The sequence below is a fragment of the Centroberyx gerrardi genome, chromosome 12 (genome assembly GCF_048128805.1).
Source record: "Centroberyx gerrardi isolate f3 chromosome 12, fCenGer3.hap1.cur.20231027, whole genome shotgun sequence".
Classification (NCBI taxonomy): Eukaryota; Metazoa; Chordata; class Actinopteri; order Beryciformes; family Berycidae; genus Centroberyx; species Centroberyx gerrardi.
Genome location: NC_136008.1, coordinates 549337 through 566096, shown reverse-complemented (window position 1 = coordinate 566096; position 16760 = coordinate 549337). Strand labels below are relative to the sequence as shown.

At 45.3% G+C, this 16760-nt stretch overlaps 1 protein-coding gene across 2 annotated transcripts; it reads left to right on the top strand.

The window, feature by feature from the left end:
* Window positions 1–3308: 3308 nt before the first annotated feature.
* selenbp1 (selenium binding protein 1) lies at window positions 3309–15821 on the top strand. Of its 2 annotated transcripts, XM_071923964.2 has the most exons (12): window positions 3309–3345; window positions 4715–4768; window positions 7014–7126; window positions 7698–7883; window positions 10269–10389; window positions 11089–11271; window positions 11788–11969; window positions 12507–12585; window positions 12937–13058; window positions 13626–13718; window positions 14193–14311; window positions 15177–15821. In XM_071923964.2, exons 1-12 carry the CDS (start codon window positions 3342–3344, stop codon window positions 15337–15339), a joined length of 1419 nt encoding a protein of 472 aa, XP_071780065.1. In that variant the 5' UTR covers window positions 3309–3341; the 3' UTR covers window positions 15340–15821. The 2 variants fall into 2 exon arrangements, 1 of the variants encoding a protein (XP_071780065.1); XR_013506941.1 differs by lacking the exon at window positions 15177–15821 and having other exon boundaries at window positions 13626–13821; window positions 14193–14307.
* The last annotated feature ends 939 nt before the right edge of the window (window positions 15822–16760 follow it).

The window sequence follows — 16760 nt, the reverse complement described above, 5'->3', positions numbered from 1 at the left end:
TACTGAGCAGTTTAGATGACATGAGTCCAGTTCTCTTACAAGCTCTGAGAACTCAAGTTCTGCTGTTGCATCTAGGAACCGCTTTTGAACAACAATTTCTTTCATGTTCCTGGTTACAATCAAATGAGCATCAAAGAACACACAGTAGTGATCGGAAACAGAGACATTAGACACCGATACGTTGTCAATCGTTAACCCCTTCATCACGACCAGGTCGAGTGTGTCACCATGTTGGTGTGTAACCTCAGTGACGTGTTGAGTGAGTTCTAAACTGTCCAGTAGATTGATGAATTCCATAGCCTTCGAATCAGACATATTATTTATGTGAATGTTTAGATCACCATTCAAAATTATTCTATCATATCTGGTGATAATAAGTGATGCCAATTCAGAGAATTCTGGGAGAAAAAATGGTAGTTGCCTAGGTGGCCGATAGAGTGTTAAAATAAGTACTGGAGCTTCAGCCTTGAGGACAAAGGCCAGATATTCAAAAGACGAAAACTCTCCTAGGTCAACCTTTGTACAGTTAAACTGATCTGAGGAGATTGCGGCTATTCCCCCTCGTCTGCCCCGTCTAACTGACTGATAGAAGTTGTAATTTGGAGGACATGCTTCAATAAGTGTAGCATTGCTATTTTCATCTAACCAAGTTTCCGTTAAAAACATGAAATCAAGTTAGCAGTTTCACTCCGGACCCGTTTAGACGGCGGCCATCTGCTCTGAAAAGGTCTCTACGCCCCCAGAACAGGTTAAAGTTATCAATGAAGTTCAGTCCTTTTAAATTGCAGGTTTTGGACAGCCATGTATTCAATCCAAGTAGCCTGCTAAACTTATTGATTCCTCTGTCAGCTGTTGGTAACGACCCACTGATAAAGGATTGAATCTCTAGTTTGCCAAGTCTGTTAAAAAGTTCAATGAAGTCCAGCTTCAGCAGTTCCGACTGCTCTCTGCAAATATCATTTGTCCCACATGTACAATGATTTGATTCATTTCCGGGTGGTCAGACAGACTTGGGGGATTTTTTCACTGATGTCACAGACCGTTGCACTTGGAAAACAACATGTTTTCATCATCTTACCGCTTATGTTTCTGATGGCGGCGTCTCCAACAATGAGAATGTCCAGCCCAGGTGTCTGCTCCACGGGGGGCCGGGCTTCCTGTCCCTCCAAGCCTTTGACTTTAACCCTTTATCTGTCGCACCTTAGTCCGTCGCCCTTCTTCCTTGTGCAAATGATCAATAGTGGTCGGCATTTCTGATTCACACAGATTCAATAGTGGTTCAGATCTATTTTCCAGCCGTAGTGTCGGGGATGACTGCAGTCTCTTCTTTGCATTAGTCTGCTGTCTATTTGTGTGATTATTCTTGGGCTTTACGCCCAGCGTAGTCCAGTGGGTAGCAGACTCAGTCTGTTCAGTTAGTTTCTTTGGTACTGGTTCAGGTTTACCAAGTTTTGGGAAGGTTATGGAATCATTCGATGCTGGCACTTCATTAGCACTCTGAGCCTGAGCTCCAGTTTTAACTCACCGACTGAAGACATTGGAAGTGTGTCATGAAGTTCTCATCATGTCATTTTCCAGAGCAAAAATTCTGGTTTCTAGCAGAGAAATCTTCTGTAGCAGTTTATGGCAGTCCAGAGTGTGAGGAGGCATCGTGTATTCCCCAATGGTGAAAGAGTTTTAAAAATAGGTGATCACGACCTCTATCACTTTAATCCTGTAGTTAACAGGAACTCCCACTCGTATTTTTGTGCAATGCAGCCGGAAAAACAGGAAAATATTGCCGAAAAATAGATAAGCAGGCGGGAGCAAAGCAGAGAGCGTCTGTAGTGCTGGAGAGCCGGAAGTACAACTATTATATATAGAGGCACAACCTTGGATTAAATATAACTCACTGGGTTTGGATTGGATTTGATTTCTTTTTATTTACAGATGAGCATGTACTGTACATCATATATAACCTTTAAAGTTTTATATATTTGTTGTCTCTATCTTCTGCTCTACCTGAACTGAACGAGAGGAGACGCAGATTCATTTGGTCTGAGGCTCTGAAGTTGATTTAAAGTAAAATAAAGTGGATTAGATTCTGCCTCCATTCAGGACGTTGCAGCTGTGCGGCAGCAGAGAAGAGGGAGAAACGGATATTTAGTCGTTATTATAAATTCATCTTTGGTGATTTTACAGCAACAAGCATTTGCAAATTGACAGATGTGCCTTGAGCAAAAAGATCTGTAACAAATGGTTTTAAATGTGGGGAATGAATGAAATATAAGAAGATGTAGCAGTGAGGCATGAAGGGAGTTTAAATATTAAACAGTGAAGTGACATCAGGTTAATCTGATAACTGAAGACTGAAGATATAAAGATATGAAGATATGAAGATGTGAAGATATGAAGATGTGAAGATATGAAGATGTGAAGACGTGATTCGCTGCCAGCAACATGAAACAGAGCTCATCAGATCGTCATTTTCTGCTTCAACTAATTATTTACTTTTTATGAAGGAACAAGATGTGTGGTGGAGCTGAATCACACTGACAGACAGACAGACAGACTGACTGACTGACAGACAGGTCTGACAGACAGACAGACAGACAGACAGACAGGTCTGACAGACAGACAGACAGACAGGTCTGACAGACAGACAGGCAGACAGACAGACAGGCAGCGACCTGCTGGAGGAACATGCAGCTGAACTTTGAACAGGAAATAAAGCAGATGAACCTTGACTCACATTATATTTATGGTCTGATGCTGACCTGAGACCAGCCTCAGGCTGCTGGACTGGTTCCTCTCAGGATCTCTTCATATCTGTTGTGACCTTTCCCTCCAACTTCAGTTGCATCACGTCTGTTCATGGCATGTTCATGGCATGATTTTGACTGATTTGATTTATTTTGCATATATTAAGATTCGTCATTCAACACTTAAAAACAATCCTGCAGGGGATAAAAAAAATCCCTCAGCGGGTTTGAGAAGCAGCAAACCCCCAAAACACAAACAATATTTCACTGTTAACACATAACGGTGTTGCTGAGTCATAAGCAGCTGACACACACACACACACACACACACTGTGTGGGTAAACTGTAGCTCCTCCCCCTGTTATGTAAGGAGCTGCAGATTCAATCAGTTTGTTCCTGTAAACAAAACAAAAAAAAAGTTGGATGGTGTGAGGAAAGTTTTCTCGCCTCCCCATTGGTTGTGTCTGGTGATTGGCAGCAGTAAGCTCCGCCCCCCCCCCCCCCCCCGCCCCCCCCCCTTTATCAGCCTGCTCGGCTCCCAGACTCCCAGAGCTCCGCTGACCTCTGGAGAACCTGCAGGAACCAAACCGGATCTGCAACATGGGTGAGAACGCTGTGTGTGTCTGAGACTGCTGCGGAAAACCAGTTTCCTGCGGCTGTAGAAACCTGCGGCTGTAGAAACCTGCTGCTGTAGAAACCTGCTGCTGCAGAAACCTGCTGCTGTAGAAACCTGCTGCTGTAGAAACCTGCTGCTGTAGAAACCTGCTGCTGTAGAAACCTGCTGCTGTAGAAACCTGCTGCTGTAGAAACCTGCTGCTGCAGAAACCTGCTGCTGTAGAAACCTGCTGCTGTAGAAACCTGCTTTGTGCCGCCTGTCCTGCCGGGACTTTGTTAGACTGCAGAGTTTAGCTGCAGCTCCACAGTTTAGTTGGAGTTTAGTTCTGTTGTCAGGTTTTGCAGCTCCGTGTGTCTCCAGCCGGACGGGAATCTGGAATTTCAGACTCCACTGAGCAAACACAAAATCCCAAGCCTGACGCTCGTGACCTTTGACCTGGATAAGCGGTGAAGCTGTTGGTTGTTAAACTGCAGCCAGTGAATCTGCCAGCAGCTTCCATCAGGCTGCAGAGGACAGAGAGACGGCTGTAGGCTCAGGCGGGATTATGGGTAACGCAGTTTCTGGTTCAGTTAGAGCAAAAGTCTGGCTGAGTTTTATACTGAAACCGGCTGCTGAACCTCTGCTGGGCTTCTCTTATCTCAGGATGTGAAAGGTTCATATTCTGCTCTCCAGAGTTTTATTTTGTGTTACGGAAGTCCAAACGGCTCGTTTAGAGGCTCGCTTTTCTAATATGGATTGTGTGGATTTAGTTTTGATACTTTCACCATGTTTAGATACACATCCAACTCCTTTATCATCACAGAGGAGAGGGAGTCCTGTTTACATGATGTGGAGCTTTAATACTTTCATTCATACATTTCTACTTAATTCCACTGCTGTAATTGTTGGTTGTGTTTATGTGACCCTGTTCTGCTCTCTTCTTATTAAAACTCTCTTCTTCTCTGCTGTGTCTTTTACTGATCCACAGGATCAATAAAGTTTCATCTTATATTATCTTGTTTTGTCTCTTCTGGTCTTGTCTTCTAATAGTGATTTGGTGAAACAGTGTAGAAAGGGGAAATAAAATGTGTGGTTGTTAGTAGACATTGATTTATTTTGTTGGTTTCTGAGTTGAAAAGGTAGTGAAGTGTTACAGGACTGGATCAGATCAGATGTGCTGTGATCCACAGCAGCGGTTTCCATCCTGGTCTTCAGGACCAGAGTCTGCTGGTTTTCTATCCTACCAGCTTGTTAGTTGCAGTTAATCATACGGACCAGGTGTAATCCAGTTCCTGATTAGTGGGTTAGAATGAAAACCAGCAGGTGTTACACCACTACAGCCTCTGACCCCTGACCTCTGACCCCTGTGTCTCCTCAGCTGGCTGTTCAGGATGTGGACCAGGCTACCGCAGCCCTCTGGACGCCATGAAGGGTGAGCAACCTCCCATGATGCACCTGTCCACTTTCTCTAAATGTAGAGACTAGCAGTCGTCGAGGTGTCAGATACCAGAAGCTAGAATAAAGAATATACAACTCTATTAAAACTTTAATCTGAGCCTGAAAACTCCAGCTAAAGGTCTGTGGTGAGTGATCACAGTAGGAAATGTGCAGCAGATGTTTCAGACGGCAGCAGCTGCTGATCTGAACCAGCCTGCTGGAGCCTGACAGAGACATGAGTACAATACAACAAGTACATGTTAGACCAACATCTATTAAAGTTTATAAAATTAGTTTAAATTTTTAGTTTAAATGAGTGAAGAGAGTCTGGTTCCCCCCTGGTTCCCCCCTGGTCCCCCTGGTCCCCCTGGTCCCCCTGGTCCCCCTGGTCCCCCTGGTCCCCCTGGTTCCCCACTGTATCTCTGAACAGAACAGAACAGAAACAGATGGAACGGGAAAAGATCTGATGCCGACTTTTCACCTTTCACCTCTTTTCTCTGTTGGAGTTCACAGTTGGACTCTGGAGGCTGAAATACACAACTGGACTGAGTTTATATCTGTGAAGAGTTTATATCTGAAACGTTTATATCTGTGAAAAGTTTATATCTGTGAAGAGTTTATATCTGTGAAGAGTTTATATCTGAAAAGTTTATATCTGTGAAGAGTTCAGGCTGACCAGCTGAAGTTAAGTAATGAAGAGTTTCATTGTTTTGGAGAAACTGCTTCCTGAAGTCCGTCAGTCAGAAACAGGATGGGTGTTTCCTAAAACCACAACTAAAGGTTTCAAAACGAGTCCTGACTTCAGGCAGAACCCAGGATGAGTTTTCTAAGAGTAAAGGTTCATAAGAGATGGAGTCGATCTCATTATTCTCATCACACTGAGCTGAGGAGGCGGGTAGAGGTTCAGGAGGTAGAGGTTCAGGTTCAGCAGGTAGAGGTTCAGGAGGTAGAGGTTCAGGTTCAGCAGGTAGAGGTTCAGGAGGTAGAGGTTCAGGTTCAGCAGGTAGAGGTTCAGGAGGTAGAGGTTCAGGTTCAGCAGGTAGAGGTTCAGCAGGTAGAAGTTCAGGTTCAGCAGGTAGAAGTTCAGGTTCAGCAGGTAGAGGTTCAGCGGGTTCAGGTTCAGGTTCAGCAGGTAGAGGTTCAGGTTCAGCAGGTAGAGGTTCAGGAGGTTCAGCAGGTAGAGGTTCAGCAGGTAGAGGTTCAGGTTCAGCAGGTTCAGGTTCAGCAGGTAGAAGTTCAGGTTCAGCAGGTAGAAGTTCAGGTTCAGCAGGTAGAGGTTCAGCAGGTAGAGGTTCAGGTTCAGCAGGTAGAGGTTCAGGTTCAGCAGGTGGAGGTTCAGCGGGTTCAGGTTCAGCAGGTGGAGGTTCAGCGGGTTCAGGTTCAGCAGGTAGAAGTTCAGGTTCAGCAGGTAGAGGTTCAGCAGGTAGAGGTTCAGGTTCAGCAGGTAGAAGTTCAGGTTCAGCAGGTAGAGGTTCAGGTTCAGCAGGTAGAAGTTCAGGTTCAGCAGGTAGAAGTTCAGGTTCAGCAGGTAGAGGTTCAGCAGGTAGAGGTTCAGGTTCAGCAGGTAGAGGTTCAGGTTCAGCAGGTAGAGGTTCAGCAGGTAGAAGTTCAGGTTCAGCAGGTAGAAGTTCAGGTTCAGCAGGTAGAGGTTCAGGTTCAGCAGGTAGAAGTTCAGGTTCAGCAGGTAGAAGTTCAGGTTCAGCAGGTAGAGGTTCAGCAGGTAGAGGTTCAGGTTCAGCAGGTAGAGGTTCAGCAGGTAGAAGTTCAGGTTCAGCAGGTAGAAGTTCAGGTTCAGCAGGTAGAGGTTCAGCAGGTAGAGGTTCAGGTTCAGCAGGTAGAGGTTCAGGTTCAACAGGTAGAGGTTCAGCAGGTAGAGGTTCAGGTTCAGCAGGTAGAGGTTCAGGTTCAGCAGGTAGAGGTTCAGCAGGTAGAGGTTCAGGTTCAACAGGTAGAGGTTCAGCAGGTAGAGGTTCAGGTTCAGCAGGTAGAAGTTCAGGTTCAGCAGGTAGAGGTTCAGCAGGTAGAGGTTCAGGTTCAGCAGGTAGAGGTTCAGCAGGTAGAGGTTCAGGTTCAGCAGGTAGAGGTTCAGGTTCAGCAGGTAGAGGTTCAGGTTCAGCAGGTAGAGGTTCAGCAGGTAGAGGTTCAGGTTCAGCAGGTAGAGGTTCAGGTTCAGCAGGTAGAGGTTCAGCGGGTTCAGGTTCAGCAGGTGGAGGTTCAGCTGGCTGGTCTTTGTGTTGAAGGTCCTCGGGAGCAGATCGTCTACCTGCCCTGCATCTACCGCAACACGGCCGTGCAGAAGCCCGACTACCTGGCCACCGTCGACGTCGACCCACAATCCTCCACTTTCTGCCAGGTAGACTCACCTGAGACCCTGCTGTCTCCTACCAGAGCTTCTTCTTCTGCTTCAGCTAACGCTCTCGTCTCTTCCTCTCTTCAGATCTCTCCTCCTCCGGACATCTCCGTTTTTTTCCCCTTCTTCTTCTGTGGTTTGCTGTTTCTCTGTCCGACCTGCAGGATGTTTCTGTTCTCTTGTCTCTCATCTGCTTTTAAATCTTTCTTTTTTTCTGCAGCACTTTCTCTTTTTTACACAAAACGTGTCATGAACAAAATTATATTCTCTCTTTGTCCCTTTTTTTTGTGCAAATAAAATAAACCTAAAAACCCTAAACACCTAGTTTGACTTGACCTTTGACCTTTGCCCTCCCAGGTCATCTTAATCTTTTCCTCTTTCTTCTTCCTTTAATGTCTTCACAGTCTGTTGTGTTTCTCTGTCTCACCTACAGATTTTACTGCTTTTCATTTCCTGTTTTTGCAACACTGAGATTTGTATTCTTTCATTTTCATATAATTTTTGTGCAGATGGTAAAAACCTAAAAACCCCTAAGCACCTGACCTGACCTGACCTTTGACCTCTGCCCTCGCAGGTCGTCCACCGGCTGCCGATGCCGAACCTGGGCGACGAGCTGCATCACTCCGGCTGGAACGCCTGCAGCAGCTGCTTCGGCGACGCGACGAAGAAACGCAACCGCCTGATCCTGCCGTCGCTCATCTCGTCCCGCGTCTACGTGGTCGACGTCGGGACGAACCCCCGCGCGCCGCAGATCCACAAGGTGAGACCGGGAACCTCACGCACCTGTGGCATTCTGGGTATCGGAGTCCCAAAGAGCCTGTAGTCAGCTCAGCCAATCGGAAGTCATGTAACAGTAGTCTGTAGGCAGATTAGCTAATCAGAGGTCATGTATTAACTGGACAGCCAATCCCAGCTGTGCCGTGATTGGCTCTCCTGTTACTATGTGACCTCTGATTGGTTAATCTGCAGCAGTGATTTTTTTTTTTTTTACCAATGAATTACAGGATTGTGTCTGAGTTTGAACCATCAGATGATTTGAGATATAAAACACCAGATAGGATCAAATCACTCTTTTTATATTTTTTAAATTTTATTTTCATTGTATTTATTACCTTAGAATACAATATGTTTACATATGGTTACATTGTAAGTTAAATATAAAATATACATTACATTATAAATCTATTTATTATCTTATTAATTTATATTCTTTACATTATAGACCATTTTTAAACATTACAACCAAGAAGATTCACTCACTAGTTTGTAGTTTTCGCAGCATTAGATTTGCATTAGTGTGTATTGTGTCTGGCCCCGTCCAGTCAGGACACGCCCCCTCCTCAGAGGTCAAAGGGTCATCTGGGGTTGAGTTGTCATGGTGATAAAGCCAGCGTTGACCTCGGCAGAGTTGACACAAGAGCTGCACAAACAATAAACTGTAACATGAAGGAGAAACTTGGAAGTTAAACTTCAACCAGAAGAATGTGCTGGATCCAGACTCACATCAGAGACCTGAAGCAGTCAGAGCAGCAGCAGCTCTGACTTCTGTCTGAGAATAGTTTACACTTCAACCAGTCTTTCACAGTTCATGCTGTGTGGAATTAGATATTTTAATGTTTTTAAAACACAAACTTTACGGTGTCAAACCTAGCTGGAAATGAACTGCTGTGCAGGCTTGGATCCATTCCTGCACTGAGAGTTCAGACTTCATGGTGAATCCAGTTCAGTCCTGCAGTGTGAAAGTCTCCCAGCTGTAAGGAAACAGGATGTGAACTGAACTGAACGACAGGACACAGAACTGAATTCCATGAAATTCCACTTCTAAGAGAATTGGAATGGATGAGTTCAGTCATGAATTGACCCCAAACCCTGGTGCTGTCCCGGTACCAAGGCTAATAATAATAAGCTAGTAAGTAAGTAATAAAAGCCATGACTGACTTCCAGGCAGCAGAGCGGAGCGTGACGCAGCGCTGAGACAAAAACATTTGAGAAATGAGGAGAAAACAGAAAGTTTGGCTTCATGTTTGCTGTGATGGATTCTCTCTCTCTCTCTCTCGCTCTCTCTCTCTCTCTCTCTCTCTCTCTCTCTCTCTCTCTCTCTCTCTCTCTCTCTCTCTCTCTCTCTCTCTCTCTCTCTGTGGAAGTTTGTTTTTCACACCGGACAAGAATGAATGAAGGAGGAGAACGAGCACTGAGATCTGAACTATGCTGACTGACTTACCAGGATTATGTTTAAAGTGGAGATAAATAATCTCCTCCAGCCTCCTCAGATAAAAACATGTGACAGTTCAGACTGTAGAACAGGGGAAGCTGAGGGGTTAACTGCGAGACCGGGGGAGAACCGTTTGGGAGGAGACCGTTTGGGAGGAGAACCGTTTGGGTGGAGAACCGTTTGAGAGAACAGAGTTCAGACTGAGTTCAGCCTGATAAACACTGTGACAGCTGTTCAGTCTCAACACTGTTGGCTTCTTGTAACGCTGCTGATCTGGAGCTGAAGCCCAGAGGATCACAGCCAGATAAACAACATCAGAAACATGTTGCAGTCTGCTGGTCCACTCTGTAGCAATGAAACATATTTTAGTTTTCAACATTCAGGTCCAACCACTTCCTCTGTCGCCTGAGAGCCTTTAATAAAAGACTGAAATGTAAAACGTGTAATTGTACCTTGGCCTGCAGAGTAGAGAAGCAGGCTTGTTACTGGAAGGTTGCTGGTTTGAATCCCTGCCAGGCTGGAGAGAGGAGGAGGAGCGAGGCACTGACCCAGCTGCTCCCGTCCCGCAGCAGACCGGCTGCACTGGGAAACCTGGTCTGAGCGGTAACTGGAGTTCCTCTTTGGGCCGATCAGTGTCATCTTGAAATGTGAGAACTCAGCAGTGAGATGCATCACTCCCCCAGGTTTTGACACAACCAACAAGTAAACAAACCTTGTAGCGCCCTCTTTAGGCCAATCAGTGTCATTTTGAAAATGGCAGAATGGAGCGATGAGACGCTTCATTCCCTTAAGTTTCGTCACAATCTGGTCAGCGGCGTCCAACGGACAGAGTTTGACGGACGGACGGACCGGTCGATCCAGAGTCTCTCCCTGGATTTCATCATGGGAGACAAAAAGCAGGTGGATTCCTCCAGGTGTTGTGTTGTGTTTCAGATGGTGGAGCCCACTGATCTGTACTGGAAGTGCGGCCTGGCGAACCCCCACACCACCCACTGCCTGGGCAGCGGACACATCATGATCAGCTGCATGGGCGACCCGACCGGCAACGGCAAGGGTGAGAACTGACATCACAAGATCCACTTCAGCTCTGATGCAGAGGAAAACTTTGTGTAGGTTTTAGGATTCTGAATACAGGACAACAGACTGTAACACACCAACAGTAGTACAGTACAGACTGACACATGGTACAGGACAACAGACTGTAACACACCAACAGTAGTACAGTACAGACTGACACATGGTACAGGACAACAGACTGTAACACACCAACAGTACTACAGTACAGACTGACACATGGTACAGGACAACAGACTCTAACAGTGTAAATGTAGTTTCACAGTGAAGCTTCACAAAAACCCGATCCACCAAGCGACCAATTCTGCCTCCATTCATTTAGCCATTAGCTGTGCAGTGCATGCTGGGATAGCTTGCAGTGCGAACCAAACATGCAACACAGGGAGAGGGGCGGGACAAAAGTTGAAACCAGCAAACTTTATGCAAATGGACGCTTTGTTCACCGTCAAGAACCAATCCAAAGCCAAAGAAGCTGACATTGATTGCCAATGCTTCGACCGGCTCTCACTCAGTCATTGGCAATATAGTTTTTTCTCAATCGATTTATATTGATTTAATATTATTTCTTCCATGTCCTGGTAATTAAAGGTTCACACAGCTTTCTAAACTCTGAATATCAAAATATTTGGTGGGACAAAGTGGACTGGCTCCACCCGTCAGACATGCTGTGTCTCCTCAGGTGGGTTCGTCCTGCTGGACGGCGAGACGTTCGAGGTGGTCGGGAACTGGGAGCACCCAGGCGACGCGGCGCCCTTCGGCTACGACTTCTGGTACCAGCCCCGGCACAACGTGATGATCAGCACCGAGTGGGGCGCGCCCAAAGCTCTGGCTGACGGCTTCAACCCCGCCCACGTCAAGGAGGGTGAGACAGACTGTTCCTCCCTGAGTCTCCTGTCTGTGCCTTCACTCCTCTATCATCATGACCATTCTACAGTCATATGAATATTTGTTCCATCTGTTGTCTGGGTGACCTCTGACCTTTCACCTCTTTACTGTTGGCTGCTTGTAATGTTGGTGATGTGGGAACTGAAGCTGATTCTGCTGCTGACCTCAGTGGGTCTCTGTGGATCAGAGTCAGCTGGACTAGACTCTGTCCTCCAAGCAAGAGAGGAAGCAACATGGCCGCCATGGCAGTGACACCATGGAACATCTGCGTAGCGTCCTGGGAACGAAACCACAACGGTTTCAACAGCCTGCTTTTGGAAAATAAAATGTGTTGCTTCATTTCTGAATCCTGCTCCTGTCAGCCAGCGCCTCGCTGATACTGATGTGCATTTCCACTTCTTCTTTTGAAATAATCGATTGTCACACTCTTGGACGCAAACTCTAAAATGAAACCTGGTCTCACAGCGGTTCTCTGGTCCTCGTCTGGTCTCAGGTCAGTACGGCAGCGCCCTGCATGTGTGGGACTGGACCACACACCGGAGGCTGCAGACGCTCCACCTGGGGGAAGAAGGTGCGATTCCCCTGGAGATCCGGTTCCTCCACGACCCCGACGCCACCGAGGGATACGTGGGCTGCGCTCTGCAGGGAACCGTCTTCCGCTTCTACAAAACCCCAGTCAGTACCGCAGGGTTCTAGGTTCCTATCCCAGTAAGACTCCAGTCAGTACCGCAGGGTTCTAGGTTCCTATCCCAGTGAGACTCCAGTCAGTACCGCGGGGTTCTAGGTTCCTATCCCAGTGAGACTCCTGTCAGTACCGCGGGGTTCTAGGTTCCTATCCCAGTGAGACTCCAGTCAGTACCACGGGGTTCTAGGTTCCTATCCCAGTAAGACTCCAGTCAGTACCGCGGGATTCTAGGTTCCTATCCCAGTAAGACTCCAGTCAGTACCACGGGGTTCTAGGTTCCTATCCCAGTGAGACTCCAGTCAGTACCGCGGGATTCTAGGTTCCTATCCCAGTGAGACTCCAGTCAGTACCGCAGGGTTCTAGGTTCCCATGCCAGTAAGACTCCAGTCAGTACCGCGGGGTTCTAGGTTCCTATCCCAGTTAGACTCCAGGGTTAGGGTTAGGGTTAGCTACCGCTCTGGTCCTGGACCGCTCTGGTCCTGGACCGCTGTGGTTCGGTTGGAACAGTTTGTGTTTTCTGTCCTCAGAAAGGCGACTGGGCAGCAGAGAGAGTGATCAAGGTTCCCAGTAAGAAGGTGGAGGGATGGGTTCTGCCTGACATGCCCAGTGAGTCTCACACACACACACACATACACATACACATACACATACACACACACACACACACACACATATATTAAGAGAACAGCTCACATTTTGGGCAGTTGAGGTAACGCAGCTCAACAAAAGGACATTTCAATTCAAAGAGACACAAGGGAAGTTCAGCCTGAGTAACTGAACATCTGACTGACTGGGTGTGAGTGATTTGATTTATTAATTTACTGACTGGTTGACTGAGGTACTAACTGACTGATTTATGGACTGACAGACTTACTGAGCAGTTTATTGACTGACTGACTGACTGACTGGCTGCCTCACTGGTTTACTGACTGACTGGTTTCCTGCCTGTCTGTCCAGGTCTGATCACAGACATCCTGATCTCGCTGGACGACCGTTTCCTCTACTTCAGTAATTGGCTGCATGGTGACATCAGACAGTATGACATCACCGACAGGAGGAACCCGCGATTGGTCGGCCAGGTCTGCAGAAAGCAACAATTACATTCCTGTCCAATCCTGTTTATTCATCTTCATTCCTGTTTATTGCTGCTGGTTCCTGTTTGCTCTGCCTGCAGCTGAAGTTAACCAAGTTCTGACCTGCTGACCATCATAATGAAGTATTAGAAATGGCACTTTAAAAAAATATATATATATAACTATATTTACCACCATTTACCACAATGTTTTTTACCTTGAAGAACCCTACTGCAAACAAGTCTCTCCTTTAAATCTGTTTTGCTGCATTTCATTGTTTACATTTGTGGAAATCAACTAAACTAAAGGCCTTCCTCTGGACAGGAACAGGAACATGGGAAGGAAAAGAGGGCGGAGCCAAAGCACAAGATCCTTTAGAAATAATGACTGACAGTTTCAGTGCTTCTCAGTGTTTGTACAGATTTGGGATACAAGCTGTCTGACTGTCCTGTAGTATCCTGTGTATTAAAACTTCTGCAGTCTGTTAGCGAGCCTGTCAGCTTCACTGTGCTGACACTTTGGTCCAGCAGCCAATCAGAACAGCTCACTGTTACCTGTGCTCGTTTGTCCCAGGTGTTTCTGGGAGGAAGTATCATTAGCGACGGTCCAATCAGAGTCCTGGAAGACCCAGAGAACCAGCCCCAGCCCCCCCCACGCATCATCAAGGTGCGTCTGAAGTTTGTGATCTGATGCAACACGACTGATGTAGAAACGACTGAAGAGAAGTTTCAAAACAAATCAGACGAGTTAGTTCTGAGTGTGAGAACAGGTAACAGAACCTTTAGATAACCCTTCTATATGATGAGTGTGTGTCTGTCTCTCCACCTGTCTGTCTGTCTGTCTGTCTGTCCGTCCACCTGTCTGTCTGTCTGTCTGTCCACCTGTCTGTCTGTCCATCTGTCTGTCTGTCCACCTGTCTGTCTGTCCATCTGTCTGTCTGTCTGTCTGTCCGCCTGTCTGTCTGTCCATCTGTCTGTCTGTCTGTCTGTCCACCTGTCTGTCTGTCTGTCTGTCCACCTGTCTGTCTGTCCATCTGTCTGTCTGTCTGTCTGTCTGTCTGTCTGTCTGTCTGTCCACCTGTCTGTCTCTCCACCTGTCTGTCTGTCCATCTGTCTGTCTGTCTGTCTGTCTGTCTCTCAGGGGAAGCGTATCCGTGGCAGTCCTCAGATGTTACAGTTGAGTCTGGACGGTCGGAGGCTTTATGTTACAACTTCACTGTACAGCGGCTGGGACCGACAGTTCTACCCAGACATGATCCAGTAAGTACTGCCAGTATTACTACTAATATTACTATTACTACTGCTACTGCTACTACTGCTACTGCTACTGCTACTGCTACTGCTACTACTGCTGCTATTACTAATACTACTACTAATACTACTGCTGCTACTGCTACTACTACTACTACTACTACTACTACTGCTACTACTAGGCTACTGCTACTACTAATACTACTGCTACTACTACTGCTACTACTGCTACTACTAATACTACTGCTACTACTACTGCTACTACTGCTACTACTAATACTACTGCTACTACTACTAATATTACTGCTACTACTAATACTACTGCTACTACTGCTAATACTACTGCTACTGCTACTAATACTACTGCTACTGCTACTAATACTACTGCTACTACTACTAATACTACTGCTACTACTACTAATATTACTGCTACTACTGCTACTACTAATATTACTGCTACTACTGCTACTACTAATACTACTACTAATACTACTCATACTACTAATACTACTGCTACGACACAGCAGCAGTAATCAGGCATCTTAACCAGGTTTCTATCAGTCTGGTCTCTCAGGTCAGTTAACAGTTGACAGTCTTCTCTGCATGGAGAGACAGTCTGATGTTATGAAGCTTCAGGTACTGTTGTATTAGTTGTGTATGTTTAATACACTAATCTGTTTTGTTTCTACTTGGATTATATTATTATGTACTGTATCCTTTCTGTTTATTAATCCTGTTTCCCCACATGATCAATAAAGTTCCATCCAATCTGATCTGATCAGTGCAGGGACGCTTCATAAAGAACTGAATAAGACTGAAATCAAATCCAAATATTCAAATCCAAATAACTCTCTCTCTCTCTCTCTCTCTGTAGGGAGGGTTCTGTCATGATGCAGGTAGATGTGGACTCGGTGAACGGCGGTCTCTCTCTGAATGAAGACTTCCTGGTTGATTTTGGTAAAGAGCCGGACGGTCCGGCGTTGGCCCACGAGCTGCGATACCCTGGAGGAGACTGTACGTCTGATATCTGGCTGTAAAACTCAAACTACAGACTGTAAAACTCAAACTACAGACTGTAAAACTCAAACTACAGACTGTAAAACTCAAACTGCAGACTGTGCCTCTGATATCTGGCTGTAAAACTGAAACAGGATTTCAAATTCTTACTTTGAAGTGAAGCTCTGGGTATGAAAGCTGAGTCCAGAATCAGATTTCCTCTGACTGTCTCTCCTGATCACTGATGTACAGATGTATCAGAGTAACATGTGGGGATATTGCTTATAATTTTTCAACTACTTTATGGACCAAAATCTCTGTCTTGTTTTAACCAATGACTTTTATACATTGCTGTCAATGATATATAATTCACAGTTTTACCGCAGTAATACTCTAGGTGAAAAGACAATATATTGTAATGCCATATTATAATACAGGTTCATTTGACTGCATGGATGTTTCTATAACAAATCAAATGTCACTGTTTTGAAAAATTTGATATGAAATAAAGATGCTAAAAGTAGTAATTTGTTGCAGTGTCATCACTGAATCCTCCTGACACATTTTCATTCAGTCTTCTATTCTACAGCGCCACCTACCGCCCAAACCAGGCTCACACTACATAATATAATGTTCTTTATCAAAATGTGATGCAAAGTCACATTCCCATGTGTAGGAGCAGTCAGTGAGTTTGAAGACGTCTTACTTGGCAAATAAAAAAGGTTTAAGCAGGTTTCACAGATCAAAGAATGAACTGGCTCATGTAAAATAATTCTCAGTATATAGTTATGGGTGTAGCCTATGTTCCCATAACTTTTAACAATACAGATATATCATGTAAAAATCAAAATACATTTATTACCAAAACCTATTGATAAGGCACACTCATTACTTGGCTAGTTTTGGCCCTGATGCGCTCACGCCAAACGCGTCAGAAAGTCTGTCAGTTTAATCTTTCCTTCTTCATACCTAGTAGAACATATCTTAACACATTTTAAGAATTATTAGCAGACATTCTTCAATTCGGCAACACACGGTACCCGCAAAACACATATTCCAATAAAATATCAACTTTTACAGCTGATTCTGATATTCCAGTCTTCCATTAAAACACACCGTGGAGGGCGGCAGAGAACCGGGTGAACCGATTCTAAAAGTTGATATTTTACTGACATAAAGTGCAGCTTGGTGGATTATCTACATGCCGAATTTACCAGAAGACTATAATAATTCGAAAAACATCTGCCGATAAGCAAGGAAGTATTAACCTGCTTGTTAAAGTAGATTTTTGAGTAGAGTCTGACGTGACGAGAGTCTCTTTAAAACACGGGCTCTAGTTTTCAAGGCTGCTACACCGGTCGCCTGTTTATAAAATATTAAATTAGTTACATGAGGAATTTAATGTCATCTGTTATTTAATTCTCACTGTTAGTATTGGCAAGGACACAATTTTTTATATTTT